General features: G+C 42.5%; 5 protein-coding genes across 40 annotated transcripts in view; all 5 read right to left on the bottom strand.

Moving 5' to 3' along the window:
* The window catches only part of LOC135550461 (protocadherin gamma-C5-like), a 145,865-nt gene that overhangs the window by 17,937 nt on the left and 102,150 nt on the right, over window positions 1–25,778 (bottom strand). For 2 of the 36 annotated variants that reach the window (XM_064981294.1, XM_064981262.1), the window contains exon 1: window positions 3,589–6,156. The exons of the other annotated variants lie outside the window; for them this stretch is intronic. In XM_064981294.1, coding sequence (XP_064837366.1) covers window positions 3,589–6,033 — 2,445 coding nt within the window. In that variant the 5' untranslated portion in view covers window positions 6,034–6,156. Of the gene's footprint in view, window positions 1–3,588; window positions 6,157–25,778 lie in introns of those variants that run through there. 36 annotated transcript variants of the gene reach the window in all.
* Window positions 9,069–11,528, bottom strand: LOC135548981 (protocadherin gamma-C5-like). Its single transcript, XM_064979055.1, has one exon. The coding sequence runs from the start codon at window positions 11,526–11,528 to the stop codon at window positions 9,069–9,071; it is 2,460 nt and encodes an 819-aa protein (XP_064835127.1).
* LOC135548982 (protocadherin gamma-C5-like) lies at window positions 12,471–14,993 on the bottom strand. Its single transcript, XM_064979056.1, has one exon. The coding sequence runs from the start codon at window positions 14,991–14,993 to the stop codon at window positions 12,471–12,473; it is 2,523 nt and encodes an 840-aa protein (XP_064835128.1).
* On the bottom strand, window positions 18,143–22,124 carry LOC135548983 (protocadherin gamma-C5-like). Its single transcript, XM_064979057.1, has 2 exons — window positions 19,492–22,124; window positions 18,143–18,148 (listed from the first exon to the last, which is right to left on the bottom strand). Exons 1-2 carry the CDS (start codon window positions 21,937–21,939, stop codon window positions 18,143–18,145), a joined length of 2,454 nt encoding a protein of 817 aa, XP_064835129.1. The 5' UTR covers window positions 21,940–22,124.
* Window positions 22,570–25,219, bottom strand: LOC135548984 (protocadherin gamma-C5-like). The gene has a single exon (XM_064979059.1). The coding sequence runs from the start codon at window positions 25,042–25,044 to the stop codon at window positions 22,570–22,572; it is 2,475 nt and encodes an 824-aa protein (XP_064835131.1). The 5' UTR covers window positions 25,045–25,219.

Here is a 25,778-nt window from a genome sequence, read left to right on the forward strand (position 1 = left end):
GGCACATGATTGGTTTACAGAGCTCCAATAGATTACTATTAGGAGCAGCTCTGAGTTAAAGTAACAGTGGAGCCAAAGATATAGGCTGAGGCAGTGTTCCCTCTAAACTGCGCGCAGGGGCCATAGCCCAGAGACTGCTGCGCAGCCCCCCTGGGACAGCCACGCAGAGCGCAGAGGTAATATCATCTCATGGAGAGAAGCACAAGATTGAACTTTCTATTGTTTTCCCTGTTAGTTAACACTATCAACGTTTCCCTTTACTGTGACAATTGTGATTGAGTCAAAGCAATATTAGCCACTTTCAATGCAACATCCTGAAAGAAAACGAACTATGACAGAGATTGTTGAAGGCAGAACACAGGACTATCAACAACGCAGGTCCTACAGGCCCCAGTTTTGTCGCACCTGGACTACTGTTCAGTTGTGCGGTCAGGTGCCACAAAAGGGGACTTAGGAAAATTTTAATTGGCTGGACACAGAGAGCTAATATTAGTAATATGCATGTCAATCTCGCTTGGCTCAAAGTGGAGGAGAGATTGACTTCATCACAAGCTGTATTTATGAGAGGTGTTGACATGTTGAATGCACCGAGCTGTCTGTTTGAACTACTGGACACAGCTCGGACACCCATGCATACACCACAAGACATGCCACCAGAGGTCTCTTCACAGTCCCCAAGTCCAGAACAGACTGGGAGGTGCACAGTACTACATAGAGCCACGACTACATGGAACTCTGTTCCACATCAAGTAACTGATGCAAGCAGTAAAATTTGATTTAAAAAACAGATAAAAATACACCTTATGGAACAGCGGAGACTGAAGCAACACAAACATAGGCACAGACACATGCACACACACACTCACACACAATAACATACACACTATACACACATGTACACATGGACTTTGTACTGTAGATATGTAGTAGAGGTGGAGCAGGGGGTTGAGGGCACACAGTGTGTTGTGAAATCTGTGAATGTATTGTAATGTTTTTACAATTGTTTAAACTGCCTTAATTTTGCTGGACCCCAGGAAAAGTAGCTGCTGCCGTGGTAGGAACTAATGGGTATCCATAGTAAATACAAATACAGGACTCAGCCCGTACTCTACACAGGCCGGTGCAGCATAACCAATCAGAGCTACAGTAGGTCTATATGCAGACAGATCTTTGCCATATATGGATCTGTGCCATTTATTTTTAACTGGACTGTGTTTACAGCATGAGTGGTCGTGAGTAGCTGCACTTGTCTTGAGATCAAAGCAAGAGCTGCATGTGCAGATTTTGTTCATATCCTTTGATAGTGAGTTATTAACCCAGTTATAGATATTTTGTAGTCAGCAATAGGGGAGTGATTGCTTCCTACAAGGTTACAAAACCTGTGCATTTCGAGACATCTTTGAAAAGCAAGTCAGGTCAAGAGTTTGTTTTTGTCTTAAAGGGGAAGTGCTGTGTTTGAGACAGGCTTGAATAGCCAATAGGCAGAAGGTAGCATACTTTTTCAGATTCTCTGTAATAATGGGGGAATAACAATTAATTTTTATTTTGTTAAGTGGTTTATTCCATCAAACAACACAACAGCATTTTCAGTCACCTCCTTGTCTGAAGGACAAGTGGATAAACAGGTTAATGTCAAGCCCTGCATGTTTTGTTTTTTCAAAAGTCTACTGGAATGTAGGCCTACATTGAACACAGATTGGCTGCTACTGTAGGCTGAATGACAGAACAGCTATTTCTATGTTAAAATGTTATGGGATGCGTGTTCTCCATTGTTTTTGATTGTAAGCCACACTGGTAGGCCTACATTATGATCAAATAGCCACATCAGCCTACTTGGCCACTGTTAAAACGGTAACTTAATGTGGGTACAGCCTCAGTGTTCACAGTAAACGCATGCAGGAAGTTGCACAGAATTTTTTACAACGTAACAGTTTGCGCTCAGCTGACCTGAAATTTGCTCGGTGCCCAAAAATATTAGAGGGAACATTGGCTGAGAATTAATGTAATAGGCGGGCATAGACATAAAGATGAACTGGCTTGATTACTTTGTATATTAGTGCGCCATACAAATCATAGGCCAATTATTTGAACTGAATGCCACCGTGCTTTTTATGTTATAAAACATGTAATTATCAAATGGGATATGTGATAAAACTGGCTATGTGATCAAACTGTGATGAATCCAGCCACGTCACCTGTGATACAAGTCAGATGGAGACGTCCATCCATGTCTGAGGACATCGGTAGATGACGTGGAAACCAACCACGAGAGGCAACGATAAGTGCTGTTACCTTCAAGTAGGTTTCTGTTGTGGACGGGAATGGTGGATGGGAGTAAACATCAGCATGTGCCTCGCGCAGGCCAGGTGCAAAAGGTTGCATGTTCAAATCCAGCAATATAAAGTTTTTTATGATAATTGTTTTAAGCCTATCCCGCCTAAACTTAAAAATTCGGGTGTTAATTCCTAAACGTAACCTTAAAAACACTTTGAAATTTGACGTTTGGATCAACTTTGAAATGTAAAGTATGAGAAACATGGATGAACTTCCAATTCTGACGTGAGACTGTGGGAGATGGTTTACAGCAGACTGGAAGATTGTAACACTGTAGATGTGGGACAGTTTAGGGTTTCAATGAATTGACTGTTACAAGATGCACACGTGGAAACTTTCATTTTTATGAATATATCCCACTGCATTAGTCTTTGGATAAGCTACATTGTTTAGGCAATGTATGAGTTATCTTAGTGTATTTGAACTATGGATACATCGAAAAGAACACATGAGAATTATAGCGAAATTTAGTCTACACATAAATTGCATGTAGACCTACAGCATATTGCTGAAAACCACTGTTCTAAAATAGCAAAACAATGCTATAACAAATGTCTTCCAGTTCATATACAACATAAATAAGGTATGCCTTTGATTCAGAATTAATGTGCAGGAAGAATACATAGGTTTGTTTTCACTTTCAGCACCAAAGTCGTGGCCGTCACTAGTTACAACAGCCACGAAAGTTATAAACCGCGCCTATTTTTCTAATTAACATGTGCTTTAAAATCTAACCACACTGCTAACCTTAAGCATAACTTTAAACTTAAATTAAGACCAAACAGATCATTTTTGTTTTCATGAATCTTTACAATAGCGTCTAGTCATTTTGACTTTGTAGATGTGGTAACTAGTGAAAACCCAGGGTAGAGGACAGTGGCAAACTGAACCAATGAGGTTAGACAGCGAAGCAAAAAAAAACGATTCAAAAAATGAAAAGTTCAAATGACTAGTAGAAACCTCACCTGAAAAGTGTCAATGAAAGAAGAAAATACTAAACGAAACCCCTGATGCTATTAATGTTCTTTTCATTGCAGAGTACAAGAAAATTATTTACGAATCCAAGCAACAATCTAGACAGTAAAAATATGCCAATAAATATCGGTCGTTCCTTTTCACTTTCAGCACCACTGCAATGGACAGCGCGGAAATGAAATATACGGTAAACAGCCATATTATGCATTGTAAGGCGAATATATATATGGAAACAATAGCACGTTTATCTTCAATTTCCAATACAAACTATGTGCTCACCTGTTGGCTCTCGAACGTCCACGCACTGTCAGGTAAAGATGCATCAAGCACGTTTATCATGTCCTGAAAGTCAGTGGTGCTGCTGGGCTTAACGAGGGTGAAATCACTGAACTCGGACACTGGAGAGAGACACGACCTGAAGGACTGGCTCTGAGACAACATGTCCCCTCCCAGGACCTCCACATACTTAATAGGACCGTCAGTGTTGAGCTGGAGCTGCAGGTTTCTGTTGGGATTCTTGTATCCGTCAGAGTCAGCCCGTCTGATACAGCAACTCGAGCTGCTCCTACTGTTCCTAACGCATTTCACCACTAAGATGAGAAAAGTCAACAAAGACAAAACGGACACTGAGGCCAGAGAGATTATCAAATAAAAGGTGATTTTACTGCTTCTCTTGCTGGGCTCTGCTGTTTTCTGGCGGAAGTCCGAGATGGGCTCGTGGAGCCCGTCCTCTAACACTATGTTGACTGTGACTGTGGCGGACTGGACCGGCTCCCCATTGTCCTGTATCTCTATAAGCAGCCTCTGAGAGGAGTCGTCCTGCTCTGAAACAGCGCGTTTAGTCCTCACCTCCCCTGTGTAAAGATTCACACTGAACAGAGACGAGTCTGTGGCCTCCACCAGCCTATAGGAAATCCAGGCGTTATGGCCCGAGTCTGCGTCCACTGCCGATATCTTGGTGGCGAGGTGGCCTGCTTTAGCGGACCGGGGCATCTTCTGATGGGAGACAGAGCCCATGACCACGGAAGGGTAAATAACAGCGGGTGCATTGTCGTTCTGATCCAGGATAAAAACATGAACCGTAACGTTGCTGCTCAGAGACGGAGAGCCGTGGTCCTTTGCCTGGACCTGTATCTGAAACACCTTCAGTTTCTCATAGTCAAACGAGTGCATGCTGTAGATGCTGCCGTTATCTGAGTTTATGTAAATATAGGAGGAGACAGACACGTCTTGTACTTTAGAGTCTAATATAGAGTAGGAGATCTTCGCATTCTCACCTATATCTGGATCTGAAGCGGAAACTGAACACATTATTGATCCAGCAGCATTGTTCTCTCTGACGTAAACAGTGTAAGAAGGTTGGGAGAAAACTGGAGGGTTGTCATTGACATCCAAAATATCCACTGTTAAGATTTTAATAGAGGTCAAAGCTGGGGACCCTGAGTCCGATGCTTCAAGCTCAATACGGTATTCAGGGTATTTCTCCCGATCTAAAGATGCACCAGTCACTAGTGCATAATGATCTGCAAATGAGGGATTTAATTTGAAAGGGTAATCTGAAGACATACGAAGGGAAACTTGACCATTTTCTCCCGAGTCCAAATCCTTTGCACTAATTAGTGCTACCATGGTACCTACTGGGGCATCCTCTCTAATGGGTTTGGGTGAGGAGGTGATGGTAATCTCAGGTGAGTTGTCATTAACATCTATAACCGTCACCTGAACATCGCTGTGCCCCTCCATAGATGGCGTGCCTTTGTCTCTCGCACATACATCGAATTTGTAAGAGGGACCAATTTCGTAATCTAACTCGTGTGACAATGTTATTTCTCCTGTCTCTTGGTCGATAGCAAAACGTTTTTGCACGTCATCTGGTGTTTGTGACCCGAATGAATAAACTATCGCACTGTTAGAGCCCTCGTCTAAATCGTCAGCTTTAACAGTCAACACTAACGTTCCAGGATTGGTATTTTCACTAACATGGATCTCATACAAGTCTTGCTCAAAACTTGGTGCGTTATCATTGTTATCCAAAACGATAACTGTAAATTTCGCTATTCCCAATCTAGCAGGAGAACCTCCATCAAATGCCGTAAGAATGAGATGGTGGACAGACTGCTTCTCTCTGTCAACGGCATTTTCCAGAACAAGTTCAGGAATCTTTGTTCCGTCTCTGCTATTCTTCACATTCAACTTGAAGAAGTCGTTTTTATTCAAGGTATAAGAGCGCAGCATATTCGCTCCAACATCAGGGTCCTGTGCCGTTTCCAACGGAATTCTTGCCCCTGGTAGAGTTGATTCCGCCACATTAACTGTGTTTTCTTCTGACTTGAAACGTGGAGAATTGTCATTTATATCCAGTATTTCCACCTCAACTCGATAAAACTGAAGTGGATCCTCAATGATAACCTGCAGAGGTAACAAACAACTCGTGCTTTGTCCGCAAAGACTCTCTCTGTCTATCCGTTCATTTACAATGAGCTCACCCTTTCCCAAATCCACAGCGAAAAATTGCTTACCAGCCCCGGGGGCTATCCTCAGTTTGCGATCAGAGATTTTAGAGACGTCAAATCCCAAGTCCTTAGCTATATTTCCAACAACATAGCCCACGTCCAGTTCCTCGGGAATGGTGTATCGAGTCTGCGCCTCTATTGTATTCCACAAGAGAAAAAACATCCACAGCACCAGCCATGGAAAAATCTTAATCTTGACTATCGTCCACATCTCCACAAATAGCGTGCAATAGATGAAGCACTTGATCCGTCACACATCGCAAGAGAATGCAATGCAATTACCAAATACCCAGTAATTGCTTAAATGAACGGCTAAATCCAATACATGTACATCGATGTGAGCCCAGCTATGTCTCTCCCAGCTCTGTTCATGCCAAGGGATATGGTGCTGTGGCTGGGGGAGGGACTAGATCTCTTTGTACAGTTGGGCACATGATTGGTTTACAGAGCTCCAATAGATTACTATTAGGAGCAGCTCTGAGTTAAAGTAACAGAGCAGCCAAAGATATAGGCAGAGAGTTAGTGTCATAGGCAGGCATCGAGATAGAGATGATCTGGTTTGATTACTTTGTATTTTAGTGGGGCATACAAATTATAGGATAATAATTTGAACGGAATCTTTTTTGTTGTTGTCCTAAAACATGGATTTATCAATGGGATGGATATGTGATTAAACTGGATATGTGGTCAAACTGTGATTAAACTGGAAGAGTAACATTGTAGATGTTGGACAGTTTAGTGTTTCACGAATTGACTGTTACAAAATGCACATGTGGAACCTTTCATTTTGATCCATAAATCTCACTGAATTAGTATTTGGCTAACCTTTCATTTTGATCCATAAATCTCACTGAATTAGTATTTGACTATGTTATTTTGTAGGCAATGTATGAGTTATATTAGTGTATTTTGGAGAAGCAATACTTTCAGAAGAACACATAAGAAATTCTTGGCTACAGATCATTTGCATGTAGGCCTATATCATATTGCTGAAAAACACTGTGTTAAAATAGCACAATATCCTTTAACAACATAAATAAGGTATGCCGTTGAGTCAGAATCAATGTGCAGGAAGAACGCATACATTTGTTTTCACTTTCAGCACCACGGTAGTGGTCGTCACTAGTTACCATACCCACAAAGTCATAAACCTTGCCCATTTCTACAATTTACCTTCTTAAAATGTGATTTTAAACCTAACCCTAACCTTTACCACACTGCAAACCTTATGCGTAACCATAACCTTAACTTAAGACCAAAAAGCTTATGTTTGTTTTCACCAATTTTTACAATGGAGCCATTTTGATGTTGTGGCTGTGGTAACTTTTGGATACTGAAGGTAGTGGACAGCACCAAACGGAATCACTGAAGCTTGTTCTCAGAATAGACGTAACATAGTATACATACATTTGTGACGCTCAAATTGGTATGATAAAGTAAATGACCAAAAGTATATGGACACCTGCTCGTCGAACAACTCATTTTATGGGCATTAATAAGGAGTTGGTACCCCTTTTGCTGACATAACAGCCTCCACTCTTCTGGGAAGGCTTTCCACTACATGTTGGAACTTTGCTGCGGGGGACTTGCTTCCATTCAGGCACAAGAGCATTAGTGAGGTCGGGCACTGATGTTGGGTGATAAAGCCTGGCTCACAGTCAGTGTTCCAATTCATCCCAAAGGTGTTCGATGGGGTTGTCAGGGCTCTGTGCAAGTCAGTCAAGTTCTTCCATGCCGATGTCTACATACCATTTCTGTATGGACCTCACTTTGTGCACGGGGTTATTGTCATGCTGAAATAGGAAAAGGCCTTCCCCAAACTGTTGCCACAAAATTGGAAGCACAGAATCATCTAGAATGTCATTGCATGCTGTAGCGTTAAGATTTCCCTTTACTGGAACTAATGGGCCTTGCCCGAACCATGAAAAACATCCCCAGACCCTTTGTCCTCTTCCACCCAACTTTACAGTTGGCACAATGTATTGGGGCAGGTAGCGTTCTCCTGGCATCAGCCAAACCCTGCTTCTGTCGGACAGCAAGATGTTGAAGTGTGATTCATCACTCCAGAGAACCAGCAGAAGCTTGACATTGTTCATGGTGATCTTATGCTTGTGTGCAGCTGATCGGCCTTGGAAACCAATTTCATGAAGCTCCCGGGGAACAGTTCTTGTCCTGATGTTGCTTGCAGAGGCAGTTTGGAACTCGGTAGTGAGTGTTGCAACCGAGAACAGATGATTTTTATGTGCTATGCGCTTCAGCACTCGGCGGTCCAGTTCTGTGAGCTTGTGTGGCCTACCACTTCGTGGCTGAGCCGTTGTTGCTCCGAGACGTGTTCCACTTCATAATAACAGTACTTACAGTTGCCCGGGGCAGCTATAGCAAGGCAGACATTTCACAGACGGAGTTGTTGGAAAGGTGGCATCCTATGACTGTGCCATGTTGAAGGTTTACTGAGCTCTTCACTAAGGATTTTATACTGCCAATGTTTGTCTATGGAGATTGCATGGCGGTGTGCTGAAATAGCCAAATCCACTAATTTGAAGGTGTGTCCACATACTTCTGTCTATATAGTGTTACATAAGACAGATGTTACTTAATTAAGGCAAAAGCAAAAGTAGGGTGGTTGGTCGAGTAGATGGTTGGGTATATAACACGAACGTCTAGCAACCCAAAGGTTTGTGAGATCAACTCTCATCATGGACAACTTCAGCATTTTAACTAATTACTTTTTACAACTTTTAAACTACCTATTACTTTTTAGCTACTTTGCAACTCCTTAACATATTAGCTAAGCCGTCCCCTTCCCCTAACCCTTTAACCTAACTTCTAAACTAAACCTCGTAAGTTTTTCAAAAGTGTAACATTCCATACGAAATGAGTGATGTACATTCACAAATTAGTACGTACCATAGGAAAGGTAACATATCATACAAAATGGAGTGTCTCGGATTTACATACAGAATAATACGAAATGCTGTGAGACCAGGTTGACCACTGACGTTAGACAGCACAGCACAAAACGATTCAAGACGTGGAAAGTTCAATTAATGCTTGAATTAACGTGAAAAGTGTAAATGAAAGCAAAATAACTGAAAAATAACTGAAAAAATGAAGTTCCTAATGAAAATAATTGTATTTTCATTGCAGATTACAGAAAAAGTATTTACGAAACCACGCGGTATTATGCATTGCAGGACATATAAACATGTGCGAACAATACCAAGTAAGATCCATTTCAATTACCAATTAAAACAATATGCTCACCTGTTGGCTCTCGAACGTCCATGCACTGTCAGGTAAAGATGCATCAAGCACGTTTATCATGTCCTGAAAGTCAGTGGTGCTGCTGGGCTTAACGAGGGTGAAATCACTGAACTCGGACACTGGAGAGAGACACGACCTGAAGGACTGGCTCTGAGACAACATGTCCCCTCCCAGGACCTCCACATACTTAATAGGGCCGTCAGTGTTGAGCTGGAGCTGCAGGTTTCTGTTGGGATTCTTGTATCCGTCAGAGTCAGCCCGTCTGATACAGCAACTCGAGCTGCTCCTACTGTTTCTAACGCATTTCACCACTAAGATGAGAAAAGTCAACAAAGACAAAACGGACACAGAGGCCAGAGAGATGATCAAATAAAAGGTGATTTTACTGTTTCTCTTGCTGGGCTCGGCTGTTTTCTGGCGGAAGTCCGAGATGGGCTCGTGGAGCCCGTCCTCTAACAGTATGTTGACTGTGACTGTGGCGGACTGGACCGGCTCCCCATTGTCCTGTATCTCTATAAGCAGCCTCTGAGAGGAGTCATCCTGCTCTGAAACAGCGCGTTTAGTCCTCACCTCCCCTGTGTAAAGATTCACACTGAACAGAGACGAGTCTGTGGCCTCCACCAGCCTATAGGAAATCCAGGCGTTATGGCCAGAGTCTGCGTCCACTGCCGATATCTTAGTGGTCAGGTGACCTGCTTTAGCGGACCGGGACATCTTCTGATGGGAGCCAGAGCCCATGACCACCGAAGGGTAAATAACAGCGGGTGCATTGTCGTTCTGGTCCAGTATAAAAACATGAACCGTAACGTTGCTGCTCAAAGACGGAGAGCCGTGGTCCTTTGCCTGGACTTGTATCTGAAACACCTTCAGTTTCTCATAGTCAAACGAGTGCATGCTGTAGATGCTGCCGTTATCTGAGTTTATGTAAATATAGGAGGAGACAGACACGTCTTGTACTTTAGAGTCTAATATAGAATAGGTGATCTTGGCGTTTTCTCCGATATCTGGATCTGAAGCGGAAACTGAACACATTATTGATCCAGCAGCATTGTTCTCTCTGACATAAACAGTGTAAGAAGGTTGGGAGAAAACTGGAGGGTTGTCATTAACATCCAAAACTCTTACAATTACCTCTGTCTTTGAAGTGAGGGGAGGAGAACCCGAATCAGAGGCGACAATTTTCAGTTTATATTCAGAAAATAGCTCCCGGTCGAGTTCAGAGTCTGTTAGTATAGCATAATTATCTGCATACGACGGTTTCAGTTTAAATGGATGTTCGCCTATTAAACTCAAACTGACCTTCCCATTTTCCACTGAATCAAGATCTTTTGCGCCTATCAAAGCAACAACTGTTCCTAAAGAAGCATCTTCTTTCACTGGGTTAGGTGACGAGGTAAGGACAATTTCAGGTGCATTATCATTCACGTCTAAAATCTCTACCCGAATAGAGCAGTGGCCCTCCATAGCGGGAATTCCTTTGTCTGTAGCGCGTATATTAAATTCATACGTGTGACTCTCTTCATAATCCAGATTGCCCGTCAAAGTGATCTGTCCAGACTCCGAGTCAATAGAAAACATTTTACGTATGAAGTCTGGCGTTTGCTCAGCGAACGTGTATTGCATCGCTCCATTAGCACCCTCATCAGTATCACCGGCTTTGACGATTATGACCACTGTACTTTGGGGTGAATTCTCTCGTAAAGAACATTCATAAAGCGATTTCTCAAAGATTGGAGCATTATCATTGTTATCTAAAACTTGAACAGTGACCTCCGTAGTACCTGATCGGACCGGATTGCCACCATCTATTGCTGTCAGCACAAGATGATGAACGGCCTGTTTCTCTCTGTCTAGTGCTTTTTGTAAAAGTAACTCTGGTATTTTCGTTCCATCTCTATTGGTCTTAACATTTAATGAAAAAAAGTCATTTTTATTTAACTTGTATGAACTGAGGGAATTGGATCCCACGTCAGGGTCCTTTGCACTGGTAAGTAGAAACCGAGCTCCAGTTGTTGTGGATTCTGCAACATTAAGAACACGTTCAGTAGACAAAAAGATTGGCCCATTATCATTAATATCCTGGACTTCTACCTCAACGCGGTAAAGCTGGAGCGGCTCCTCAATAACAACCTGCAGTGGTAATAGACAACTGGCGCTTTGTCCGCACAAACTCTCTCTGTCGATCCTCTCGTTGACAACCAACTCGCCTCTCCTCAAATCCACACTGAAATATTTCTTACCAGCCTCGGAGGCGATCCTTAGTTTACGCACAAAAATCTCAGATGCTTTCAAACCAAGATCCTCTGCTATATTCCCAACAACAGCTCCTTCTTTCAATTCCTCTGGAATAGTGTAGCGGATCTGAGCCTGTATTGTATTCCATAGCAGAAAGAACAGCCAGAACGCCCGTTTACGCAGAATCTTCATCCCTAAAATCCCCATTTCCAAAGAGGATATAATTTCTGACGCAAATGAAGTTCTTGGATTGCAGTACATCGCAATCATAAGCAATTAGATCATGAACATTTCGTTATCTTTGAAGTCCAACATGTTGCAAAAATAAAATGTTAGTTTCACTGTATCGATGAGCGTAGCTCCGTCTCTCCCATCTCTGTGCAGTATATGGGTTACTGTGCTATGGCTGGGGAAGGGCGTAGATCTCTTTGTACAATGCTGCATGCTATTGGCCCTCAGCGCTCCAATAGATTAAGACTAGGATCAGTGTTGCCTTTAAGCAGCAGTACAGACCCAGGCTACGGGCGAGGAAAACAACCACGTAGACCTACTAGCTTCACCATCACAAAATAAATACGTTTTTCCTAAGACTGATTTATTTTTTAAATATGAAAATCAAAATACACCGGACATTGAAATCGAAGTAGAATGAAACAATATAATTTATGTTAGACCTATAGCTACTGTTTCATGAACAAAACATTTCAACGTAAATAATGTGTCCTCTGTCTTTTGTGACATGTCCCGTTGATGCATTAACGTAGTTGTTTCCCTGTCAAAGTCGTAAAAAGTGAAGCAATTCATATTTAACAAAACATTGTAAGAACAAGTAAGGGAACAAAACAACAAAAGCACGGTACAAAACAACCAAGATATTCTTGAGGTTTTAAAAAAGTACAATGCTGCTATGGTGACGAACTGAATCAGTCGGAGCTCTCGCCCTATTCTAGCAGCGAGTCAGAACTGTAGCGTACATTTCAGAACCTTGGACAGCACAAAGCCAGCTAGTTAAGGCGGGCTGTGCATCGTATAGCCTCTGAAATGCAAGACGTTTATCAAAAGACCCACCAAAAATACTGAACCTATTATCATCATACATAGTTATGAAACCACATACATTTAAAGTATGCAAGATGTATTCTAATATAGTCAGTCACTGGAATACGAATAATAGATGAGAACAATGGACATTTGCATAACACTCATTTGAGCAGGAATTGTGCTCACCTGTTGGCTCTCGAACGTCCACGCACTGTCAGGTAATGATGCATCAAGCACGTTTATCATGTCCTGAAAGTCAGTGGTGCTGCTGGGCTTAACGAGGGTGAAATCACTGAACTCGGACACTGGAGAGAGACACGACCTGAAGGACTGGCTCTGAGACAACATGTCCCCTCCCAGGACCTCCACATACTTAATAGGGCCGTCAGTGTTGAGCTGGAGCTGCAGGTTTCTGTTGGGATTCTTGTATCCGTCAGAGTCAGCCCGTCTGAAACAGCAACTCGAACTGCTCCTATTGTTTCTAACGCACTTCGCCACTAAGATGAGGAAAGTCAATAAAGACAACACGGACACTGAGGCCAGAGAGATTATTAAGTAAAACGTGATTTTACTGTTTCTCCTGCTGGGTTCGGGTGTTTTCTGGCGGAAGTCCGAGATGGGCTCGTGGAGCCCGTCCTCTAACAATATGTTGACTGTGACTGTAGCGGACTGGACCGGTTCCCCATTGTCCTGTATCTCTATAAGCAGCCTCTGAGAGGAGTCATCCTGCTCTGAAACAGCGCGTTTGGTCCTCACCTCCCCTGTGTAAAGATTCACACTGAACAGAGACGAGTCTGTGGCCTCCACCAGCCTATAGGAAATCCAGGCGTTATGGCCCGAGTCTGCGTCCACTGCCGATATCTTGGTGGCGAGGTGGCCTGCTTTAGCGGAGCGGGGCATCTTCTGATGAGAGACAGAGCCCATGACCACGGAAGGGTAAATAACAGCGGGAGCATTGTCGTTCAGGTCCAGGATAAAAACATGAACCGTGACGTTGCTGCTCAGAGACGGAGAGCCGTGGTCCTTTGCCTGGATCTGTATCTGAAACACCTTCAGTTTCTCATAGTCAAACGAGTGCATGCTGTAGATGCTGCCGTTATCTGAGTTTATGTAAATATAGGAGGAGACAGACACATCTTGTACTTTAGAGTCTAATATAGAATAGGAGATCTTGGCGTTTTCTCCGATATCTGGATCTGAAGCGGACACTGAACACATTATTGATCCAGCAGCATTGTTCTCTCTGACGTAAACAGTGTAAGAAGGTTGGGAGAAAACTGGAGGGTTGTCATTGACATCCAAAATACGAACATTAATTGTTTTTCTGGAGTTGAGAGACGGTGTTCCGGAGTCAGAAGCTTTAATTTCGACAGTGTAGTCTGGATTTTTTTCTCTATCCAAACTGGTGTCCGTAACCAAAGCGTAGTTGTTAGATACAGATGGTTTTAATTTAAATGGTAAGCCTGGCGCTATATTCAAGTTGACATTGCCATTATCTCCAGAGTCTACGTCCTTGGCACTTATCAACGCTATAACTGTTCCAATAGGCGCGTCTTCACTAACAGGACTAGGCTGAGACTTTAAAATGATCTCTGGGGAATTGTCATTCAAATCCATAATTTCAACATTAATAGTACAGAGGCCTTGCATTGGTGGAATGCCTTTGTCTGTGGCAAGAACATCAATTTTAAACGAATTTCTCGCTTCATAATCTATCTCTCCCTTAACCTTTATTTCGCCAGTTTGGGAATCAACAGTTAAAAGGTTCTGTAGGGACTCTGAGGTGTGTGGTCCAAATGAGTACACGATCTCACGATTGACTCCATCATCACGGTCGATTGCTTTTACAGTGACAACGACCGTTCCTGGACGTGTATTTTCAACCACTTGGATATCATATCCACTTTCCTCAAAGATGGGTGCATTGTCGTTAATGTCTTGTACCCGAATAATAATTTCTGCTGTGCCTGATCTAGCAGGATTCCCACCATCCACGGCTGTTAGAAGCAGGCTGTGTACGGACTGTTTTTCTCTGTCCAATACCCTTTCTAAAATCAATTCGGATACTTTTGACCCATCTTTATTTGTTTTAATATCTAGCACAAAATGTTCATTTTTACTAAGTGTATACGTGCGTAAAGAATTGGAGCCAACATCGGGGTCTTGTGCTGATTCTAAACGAAATCTTGCGCCTGGTAGTGTGTGCTCCGCAATATTTAAAACATTTCTATTGCTTTGAAAAACTGGTAAATTGTCATTTATGTCCTGAATTTCGATCTCAACACGATACAGCTGTAGTGGGTTTTCTATAATAGCCTCTAAAGGCAACAGACAATTGGCATTTCCTCCACAAAGACTTTCTCTGTCGATCCTCTCATTAACAATAAGTTCGCCTTTTCCCAAATCCACACTGAAATACTGCTTACCACCCTCGGAAGCTATTCTAAGTTTACGATGGGAAATCTCAGATAAATTCAAACCCAGATCTTTAGCTATATTCCCAACAACGGATCCCACGTTGAGCTCCTCGGGGATGGTGTAGCGCGTCTGCGCTTCTATTGTATACCCCATGAGGAAGAAAAGCAGAAGCCATAGGAAAACCTTTATCTTCATTAGAATCCTCATTTCCATGAATGTCGATCCCTTGGACTGCGTAAAGGTCTTGGTTTGTAATACATTGCAATATAATCCCAGTTAGTAAAAATATATTATTCAACAGAACTGAACACCGTTTTAAATATTAGTCCTATCTCTCAATATGAGCGCGGCTCTGTCTCTCCCAGCTCTATGCATTGTCGAATGGTAGACTCCAGTAGCCATACCTAAAAAAACAAAAGCAGGGTTCTTGACGAGGCTGGGCTTATGGTGCTGAGGCTGGGGGAGGGACTAGATCTCTTTGTACAGTTCAGCACATGATTGGTTCACAGAAATCCAATGGGTTATCATGGCGAGTATCTCAGCACAGGCAGTTAAAGAAACAGTGCTGTTATGAGCAGTAGTGATGTAGTGATGTGTCCATTCACTCCTCAAAATTGGTGTCTGTTACTGCATTGGCATTTATGGTTTGCCTTCATGTACAATAAACAAACAAATAAATAGCCTACATAAACACTTGCCAAAGTGTAGAAGAAAGCCATTTAATGAATTAATATAATGAAAAAATGAATAGCCTGTATAGTACATTCCAGAAAGTATTCAGACCCCTTGACTTTTCCCACATTTTGTTACTTTACAGCCATATTCTCAAATGGATTTCATTGCTTTCCCCCTCATCAATCGACACACAATACCCCATGATGAAAAAAGCAAAAACAAGTTCAGACATTTTTGAAAATGTATAAAAATAAAAATATAAACATATTACATTTAAATAAGTATTCAGACCCTTTACTCTGTAATTTGTTGAAGCACTTTTGGCAGTGATTACAACCTTGAGTCTTCTTGGGTATGATGCTACAACCTTGGCACACCTTTCTTTGGGGAATTTCTCCCATGATTCTCTGCAGATCCTCTCAAGCTCTGTCAGGTTGGATGGGGAGCATTGCTGCACAGCTATTTCAGGTCTCTCCAGAGATGTTCAATCTGGTTCAAGTCCAGACTTTGGCTGGGTCACTAAAGGTCATTCAGAGACTTATCCAGAAGCCACTCCTGTGTTATCTTGGCTGTGTAATTAGGTTCGTTGTCCTGTTGGGAGGTGAACCTTCGCCCCAGTCTGAGATCCTGAGTGCTCTGGAGCAGGTTTTCATCAAGGATGTCTTTGTAGTTTGCTCTGTTCATCTTTCTCTCAATCCTGACTAGTCTCCTAGTCCCTGTCGATGAAAAAAATCCCCAAGGCATGATGCTGACTCCACCATGATTTACTGTAGGGATGTTGCCAGTTTTCCTCCTGATGTGACGCTTGGCATTCAGGCCAAAGAGTTCAATCTTGGTTTCATCAGGCCAGAGAATCTTGTTTCTCATGGTCTGAAAGTCCTTTAGGTGCCTTTTGGCAAACTCCAAGTGGGCTGTCATGTACCTTTTACTGAGAAGTGGCTTCCATCTGGCCACTCTACCATAAAGACCTGATTGGTGGAGTGCTGCAGAGATGGTAGTCCTTCTGAAAACATTCTCCCATCTCCACAGAGGAACTCTGGAGCTCAGTCCTCCCTGACTAAGGCCCTTCTCCCCCGATTGCTCAGTTTAGCCTGGAAGCCAGCTCTAGGAAGAGTCTTGGTGGTTTCAAACTTCTTCCAATCAAGAATGATGGAGGCCACTATGTTCTTGGGGACCTTCAATGCTACAGACACGTTTTGGTAACCTTCCCCAGATCTGTACCTCGACACAATCCTGTCTTGGAGCTCTATGGACAATTCCTTCGACCTCATGGCTTGGTTTATGCTTCGACATGCACTGTCAACTGTGTGACGCTATATAGACAGGTGTGTGCCTCCCAAATCATGTCCAATCAATTGAATTTACCACAGGAAGATCAATGGGAACAGGACGCAGCTGAGCTCAATTTCGAGACTCATAGCAAAGGGTCTGAATACTTATGTAAATAAGGTATTTCTGTTTGTTTTTTTATATAAATGTGAAAACATTTCTAGAAACCTGTTTTCTCTTTGTCATTATGGGGTATTGTGTGTAGACTGATGAGGATAAAAAAATATTTTTAATCCATTTTAGAATAAGGCTGTAACGTAACAAAATGTGTTAAAATTCCAGGGGTCTGAATACTTTCCGAATGCACTGTATGAACTACAAATAACACAGACAGAACAACAGGAGCAAGTGTTCCATGACTCGCTAACTAATCCAGAGCTATTTCAGCACCTTGTTTGTGAACAGCGCTTGCAGTCTGGAGCGCTTAGACCAAGTTAAACAATATTCTTTGACCTAGAGTTGTTTTTTTGCGTTCCAGCATAAATCTAATTAGTAATATACAAAATCCCCATAAATATCTGTCAGTTTAACCCTATACAGACTAAGCCCTGTCTAAGCCGGGGGAGTTTAAACTATATGGAATTGTTTTAAGAAGGTCATTTAGCTGTTTGATTTTCAATTGTAAGGCCCATTGAATTATAAAACAAAAAAATATACATACATTACATACATACATACATACATACATACATACATACATACATACATACATACATACATACATACATACATACATACATACAGTCACGCCTTGGTCTTAGTATTTTGTGTTTTAGTTAATTAGTTGGTCAGGCCAGGGTGTGACATGGGTTTATTGTTTGTTGTATTTAGTGGGTTTTTTTAGTTATTGGGATTGTAGCTGGTTAGGGTGTGTGTTTCATAGGTTTGGCTGCCTGAGGCGGTTCTCAATCAGAGTCAGGTGATTCTCGTTGTCTCTGATTGGGAATCGTATTTAGGTAGCCTGGGTTTCGCTTTGTATTTCGTGGGTGATTGTTCCTGTCTCTGTGTTAGTTTCACCAGTCAGGCTGTAATAGGTTTCACGTTCCGTTTTGTTGTTTTGTATTTATTCGTTATTTCATGTATAGTTTCGTTATTTGTTTTCACTAATAAACATGAGTAACAAACACGCTGCATTTCGGTCCGACTCTCTTTCGACAAACGAAGAACGTCGTTACACATACATACATACATACATACATACATACATACATACATACATACATACATACATACATACATACATACATACATACATACATACATACATACATACATACATACATACATACATACATGCATACATGCATACATACATGGAACAAAAAAATCAAAAGATAGTTTGTTCTGAAGTGTCTGTCCTATATCTGAGAGAAATAAGAAAGATCGGGAAACATGTATTAATTCCACAGATGGGTCATATTAGTGTGTTGCCCAAAATGTTTGGACTACAGACGTACAAACACTTCTATTTTTGTTTCATCAGACCAGAGGACATTTCTCCAAAAAGTACGATCTTTGTCCCCATGTGAAGTTGCAAACCGTAGTCTTGTTTTTTTATGGCGGTTTAAGAGGAGTGGCTTCTTCCTTGCTGAACAGCCTTTCAGGTTATGTCAATATAGTTCTCATTTTACTGTGGATATAGATACTTTTGTACCCGTTTCCTCCAGCATCTTCACAAGATCCTTTGCTGTTGTTCTGGGATTCATTTGCACTTTTCGCACTAAAGTACGTTCATCTCTAGGAGACAGAACGCGTCTCCTTCCTGAGCAGAATGATGGCTGCGTGGTCCCATGGTGTTTATACTTGCGTACTATTGTTTGTACAGATGAACGTGGTACCTTCAGGTGTTGGAAATTGCTCCCAAGGATGAACCAGACTTGTGGACGTCTACAAATTTTTTCTGAGGTCTTGGCTGATTTCTTTTGATTTTTCCATGATGTCAAGCAAAGAGGCACTGAGTTTGAAGGTAGGCATTGAAATACATCCACAGGTAAACCTCCAATTGACTCAAATTATGTCAATTAGCCCATCAGAAGCTTCTAAAGCCATGACATCATTTTCTGGAATTTTCCAAGCTGTTTAAAGGCACAGTTAACTTAGTGTATGTAAACTTCTGACCCACTGGAATTGTGATACAGTGAATTATAAGTGAAGTAATCTGTCTGTAAACAATTGTTGGAAAAATGACTTGTGTCATGCACAAAGTAGATGTCCTAACCGACTTGTCAAAACTATAGTTTGTTAGCAAGAAATTTGTGGAGTGGTTGAAAACGAGTTTTAATGACTACAACCTAAGTGTATGTAAACTTCCGACTTCAACTGTAATTAGGCACATCTGCTGCATCGACTTCAGACGAGTCCCAATGCTCATATGGGTCTCACCTTTCCATAGAGGGGTCACACTCGTATGTAGGACAACCCGTTCGGACGCTACAGATGATTTTATGTGAAGCCCGATTTTCAGGATGTCTAATTGTCTGACTAACAGCGCTCTCACCGCAAATGCGAAAGTGTAACATCAGCGGATGCGTTACATTGAAAAAATACCGATAAAGTATATATAGCTGAAAACTCTCATATAAACAGAAAAGGAAAAACACCCAAATTATATAGCATCGAATGAATAGAAGTGGTAAAACCCAGTTCCAGGAGTTACAGTCATACATGAACAACAATTAAATCCGGTGGTAATAAAACATACTCTCACCTGTTGGCTCTCGAACGTCCACGCGCTGTCCGGTAAAGATGCATCAAGTACGTTTATCATATCCTTAAAGTCAGTGGTGCTGCTGGGCTTAACGAGGGTGAAATCACTGAACTCGGACACTGGAGAGAGACACGACCTGAAGGACTGGCTCTGAGACAACATGTCCCCTCCCAGGACCTCCACATACTTAATAGGGCCGTCAGTGTTGAGCTGGAGCTGCAGGTTTCTGTTGGGATTCTTGTATCCGTCAGAGTCAGCCCGTCTGATACAGCAACTCGAGCTGCTCCTACTGTTCCTAACGCAATTCACCACTAAGATGAGAAAAGTCAACAAAGACAAAACGGACACTGAGGCCAGAGAGATTATCAAATAAAAGGTGATTTTACTGTTTCTCTTGCTGGGCTCGGCTGTTTTCTGGCGGAAGTCCGAGATGGGCTCGTGGAGTCCGTCCTCTAACAGTATGTTGACTGTGACTGTGGCGGACTGGACCGGTTCCCCATTGTCCTGTATCTCTATAAGCAGCCTCTGAGAGGAGTCATCCTGCTCTGAAACAGCGCGTTTAGTCCTCACCTCCCCTGTGTAAAGATTCACACTGAACAGAGACGAGTCTGTGGCCTCCACCAGCCTATAGGAAATCCAGGCGTTATGGCCCGAGTCTGCGTCCACTGCCGATATCTTGGTAGCGAGGTGGCCTGCTTTAGCGGACCGGGGCATCTTCTGATGGGAGACAGAGCCCATGACAGCGGATGGGTAAATAACAGCGGGGGCATTGTCGTTCTGGTCCAGGATAAAAACATGAACTGTGACGTTGCTGCTCAAAGACGGAGAGCCGTGGTCCTTTGCCTGGATCTGTATCTGAAACACCTTCAGTTTCTCATAGTCAAACGAGTGCATGCTGTAGATGCTGCCGTTATCTGAGTTTATGTAAATATAGGAGGAGACAGACACGTCTTGTACTTTAGAGTCTAATATAGAATAGGAGATCTTGGCATTCTCACCCATGTCTGTATCAGACGCGGACACTGAGCTCAGTAAAGATCCCGGGATGCCATTTTCTTTAACATACACAGTATAGAACGGCTGGGAAAACACTGGCGAGTTGTCATTGACATCTAAAACACGAACCGTGATTGTTTTTCTAGAGGTAAGAGACGGTTTCCCGTGGTCAGAAGCTATAATTTCGACAGTATACTCCGTTTTATTCTCCCGATCGAAACTGGAATCAGTAACCAAAGCGTAGTTATTAGCAATGGATGGTTTTAATGAAAAAGGTAAGCCTAACGCTATATTCAGACTTACTTCACCATTATTTCCAGAGTCTATGTCCTTGGCACTTATCAAAGCAACAACCGTTCCAATAGGCGTGTCTTCCCTCACCGGGCTTGGCTGAGATTTTAAAATGAGAGCTGGGGAATTGTCGTTTAAATCAATAACTTCTACATTAATACTACATACGCCCTGCATTGGTGGGGTGCCCTTGTCTGTTGCGAGAACATCAAATTTAAACGAATTTCCATTTTCATAATCTATATTTCCCTGAACTATTATTTCACCGGTTTGCGGATCTACAGTTATAAGGTCCTGAAGTGACTCTGATGTGTGTGGTCCAAATGAGTAAACGATCTCACTGTTGGACCCATCATCAAGATCGACTGCTTTAACAGTGACGACGACCGTTCCTGGTAATGTGTTTTCAACCACTTGAATGTCATATGTACTTTCTTCAAACACAGGTGCATTGTCGTTATTGTCTAGAACTCGAATAGTAATTTCTGCTGTGCCTGATCTAGCAGGATTTCCACCATCTACGGCCGTCAAAAGCAGGCTCTGTACGGACTGTTTTTCTCTGTCCAATACTTTTTCTAAAACCAATTCTGGGACTTTTGACCCATCCTTCTTTGTTTTTATGTCCAACACAAAGTGTTCATTTTTACTTAGTGTATATGAGCGTAAGGAATTGGAGCCAACGTCGGGGTCTTGTGCTGATTCCAAGCGAAATCTTACACCTGGAATTCTAGACTCTGCAATATTTAAAACATTTTGATTGTTTTGGAATACTGGGGAATTGTCATTTATATCCTGTATTTCGATTTCAACACGATACAGCTGTAGTGGGTTTTCAATTAAAGCCTCCAAAGGTAACAGACAATTGGGATTTCGTCCACACAGATTCTCCCTGTCTATTCTCTCACTAACAATGAGGTCACCTCTTCCCAAATCCACACTGAAATACTGCTTATCGCCCTCGGAGGCTATCCTCAGTTTACGATCGGAAATCTCAGACACTTTCAAACCCAGATCCATTGCTATATTCCCAATAACGGATCCCACACTCAGCTCCTCCGGGATGGTGTAGCGCGTCTGCGCTTCTATTGCATTCCACAGAAGGGAGGAAAGCAGAAGCACCCGCCACAGAAATACCATCTTCATTTGAATCCGCATTTCCATGAATGACGATCCCTTGGACTTCGTAAAGGTCTTGGTTTGTAATACATTGCAATCAAATCCTACCAAGTAAAACCTATTATTCCTATAGAATTAAAGACAGTTTTATATGTCGGTCCTATCTCTCAAAATGAGCGCAGCTCTGTCTCTCTCAGCTCTGTGCATTGTAAGGATTATGGTAGTCTCGGGTAGCCATACCTAAAAAAAAGCCTGGTTCTCGACGAGGCTGGGGTTATGGTGCTGAGGCTGGAGGAGGGACTAGATCTCTTTGTACAGTTCAGCACATGATTGGTTCACAGAACTCCAATGAATTATCACGGCGAGTATCTCATCTCAGGCAGTTAAAGAAACAGTGCTATTATGAGCAGTAGTGATGTAGTGATGTGTCCATTCGCTCCTCAGAATTGGTGTCTGTTACTGCATTGGCATTTATGGTTTACCTTCATGTACAATAAACAAACCAATTAATATATAAAGGCCAAAGTGTAGAAGAATGTAATTTCATGACTCCATATCATGAAAAATGAATAGCCTTCACACCAAAAGTATATAGAATTGAAATGAGTAAAAGAGGTAAAACCAAGTGCCAGTCATAAATGAACAATGATATAATCCGGTGATTAAAAAAACACATTACAAAGTAACTGCGCTCACCTGTTGGCTCTCGAATGTCCATGCGCTGTCCGGTAAAGACGCATCAAGCACGTTTATCATCTCCTTAAAGTCTGTGGTGCTGCTGGGCTTAACGAGGGTGAAATCACTGTACTCGGACACTGGAGAGAGACACGACCTGAAGGACTGGCTCTGAGACAACATGTCCCCTCCCAGGACCTCCACATACTTAATAGGACCGTCAGTGTTGAGCTGGAGCTGCAGGTTTCTGTTGGGATTCTTGTATCCGTCAGAGTCAGCCCGTCTGATACAGCAACTCGAGCTGCTCCTACTGTTCCTAACGCATTTCACCAATAAGATGAGAAAAGTCAACAAAGACAAAATGGACACAGAGGCCAGAGAGATTATCAAATAAAATGTGATTTTACTGTTTCTCTTGCTGGGCTCGGCTGTTTTCTGGTGGAAGTCCGAGATGGGCTCGTGGAGCCCGTCCTCTAACAATATGTTGACTGTAACTGTGGCGGACTGGACCGGTTCCCCATTGTCCTGTATCTCTATAAGCAGCCTCTGAGAGGAGTCATCCTGCTCTGAAACAGCGCGTTTAGTCCTCACCTCCCCCGTGTAAAGATTCACACTGAACAAAGAGGAGTCTGTGGCCTCCACCAGCCTATAGGAAATCCAGGCGTTATGACCCGAGTCTGCGTCCACTGCCGATATCTTAGTGGTCAGGTGACCTGCTTTAGCGGACCGGGGCATCTTCTGATGGGAGACAGAGCCCATGACAGCGGAAGGGTAAATAACAGCGGGTGCATTGTCGTTCTGGTCCAGGATAAAAACATGAACCGTGACGTTGCTGCTCAGAGACGGAGAGCCGTGGTCCTTTGCCTGCACCTGTATCTGGAACACCTTCAGTTTCTCATAGTCAAACGAGTGCATGCTGTAGATGCTGCCGTTATCTGAGTTTATGTAAATATAGGAGGAGACAGACACGTCTTGTACTTTAGAGTCTAATATAGAATAGGAGATCTTTGCATTCTCACCCATGTCTGTATCAGAGGCGGACACTGAGCTCATTATAGATCCCGGGGTTCCGTTTTCTTTGACATAAACAGTATACGATGTCTGGGAAAACACTGGAGGATTGTCATTGACATCTAGGATTTTCACGGTAACGGTTTTATTTGTAGATAAAGGTGGGGACCCTGAATCAACCGCATTAATGACAACATCATACTTTGAGGACGTCTCTCGGTCTAATGGACCATTGGTCACCAGTGCATAATGGTTGGAAACAGAGGGCTTCAGAGTGAACGGGGAACCCCGGGACATGTTTAACCTTACTTTGCCATTCTCGCCAACGTCTAAGTCTTTCGCGCTAATCAATGCAATAACCATCCCAGGGGCTGAATTCTCCGGTATTGGACTGGTCAGTGAGGTTATAATAATTTGAGGGGCATTATCATTAACATCAGCAATATTGATCTTTACACTACAGTGCCCCTCCATCTGTGGATTGCCTTTATCTTTTGCCACAATATCAAACGTATGCAAATTCGTCTGTTCATAATCAAGCTGTCCTTTGATAGTTATTTCGCCAGTATTTGAGTCAACATTAAGTAATGTCCTTATACTATCTGGGGTCTGGTCTGCAAAGAAATACTCGATCTCTCCATTTAGTCCTTCGTCAGAATCTGATGCTTTTACATTTACTAACTGATTGCCAACGGGTCTATTCTCAGCTACAGCTATTTCATAAAAAGGTCTCTCAAACTGGGGCTCATTATCATTAACATCAAGAACTATGACAGTGATTTCAGAAGTACCAGATCGTGCAGGAGTCCCTCCGTCTACAGCGGTGAGCACGAGCTTGTGAACGGCCTGCTTCTCTCTGTCCAGTGAAGTCTTCAGCACAAGTTCGGGAATTTTTTGACCTCCCTGGGTCTTCATGTTCAACAGGAAATGGTCATTATCACTGATACTATAGGACCGTAATGAATTTGCGTCTACGTCAGGATCATGTGCACTTTCCAATGGGAATTTTGCACCTGGATTAATCACCTCAGCTATTTTCAAAATGCGTTCATTTGTAAGAAAACCTGGAGAATTATCATTTATATCCTGTATTTCGATTTCCATGCGGTGCAGCTGTAAAGGATTTTCAACTATAACCTCCAGCGGTAGCAAACAAGGGACATTCTCTCCACATAAATATTCTCTGTCTATCCTTTCATTGACAACCAGCTCACCCTTTCCCAAATCCACACTGAAATACTGCTTACCAGCATCAGAAGCTATCCTCAGTTTACGGTCATATATCTCAGATATTCCCAAACCCAGGTCCTTAGCTATATTTCCAACAACAGAACCTTCCTTTAACTCCTCAGGTATAGTGTATGAAATCTGCGCCTCTATTGTATTCCACAGGAGAACAAATTGATAAATCCATAACACTTGCCACCTCAAATGGCCTCGAATCCTCATTGTCCTTTGTTCCATCGAACCTCCTTTTCACAGTAAATCCTCACCATCACAAAATATAAAAACTGAAGTTATTTGCCATAGTGTCTTGAATACACATTTCCCAAAAATGCAAGCAGACCTTCTTTTGTTTCCATTCAGTTCAAGTGTAGCTCCCAGATCTGAGCATCGTAGGCTACGGGATGTAATGCTGAGTCTGAGGGGAGGGAGTAGATCCCTTTGTCTGGCTCAGCTCAGTATTGGTGCAGAGAACCCTCTTGATATAACCAATCACACACGTAGAGTATCTTAAAGGTACGGTCTATTCCTTCACTATGAGTAGAATGCTTAAAATACAGAAACAGACACTCAGTATTTATTTACAGGTGTAACATTTTACTTTGATTGAAAAGTAGTAAATATGCTACTGTACAAAATAAACGTGGTCATTCACTAAATAAATAAATAAATAAATAGCATCCCCCCCAAAATGCTAATGTTAGCCTATAGCTTATTATTATTACTACCCCATAATCATAAAAGCACTGTATCACTTCAAGCCCTCCGTTTACTGTACTCTTTCTGCCGTCGTGTGGCAATGAGAGGGAAGCACAGCCTAGTGGTGTTCTCATCGTCTGTCATGAGGAGCAGGGAGCCAGTCTCTCTCATCCCCTCGCACACACACACGTCTAATCACAGTAGCATGCTCAGCACGAGCAGAAGGGGGGAGTAACGGGCTGAGAGTGAAAGGATCGCGAGAGGCGGAAGCAAAA

The sequence above is a fragment of the Oncorhynchus masou genome, chromosome 12 (assembly GCF_036934945.1).
Source record: "Oncorhynchus masou masou isolate Uvic2021 chromosome 12, UVic_Omas_1.1, whole genome shotgun sequence".
NCBI classification, from domain to species: domain Eukaryota; kingdom Metazoa; phylum Chordata; class Actinopteri; order Salmoniformes; family Salmonidae; genus Oncorhynchus; species Oncorhynchus masou.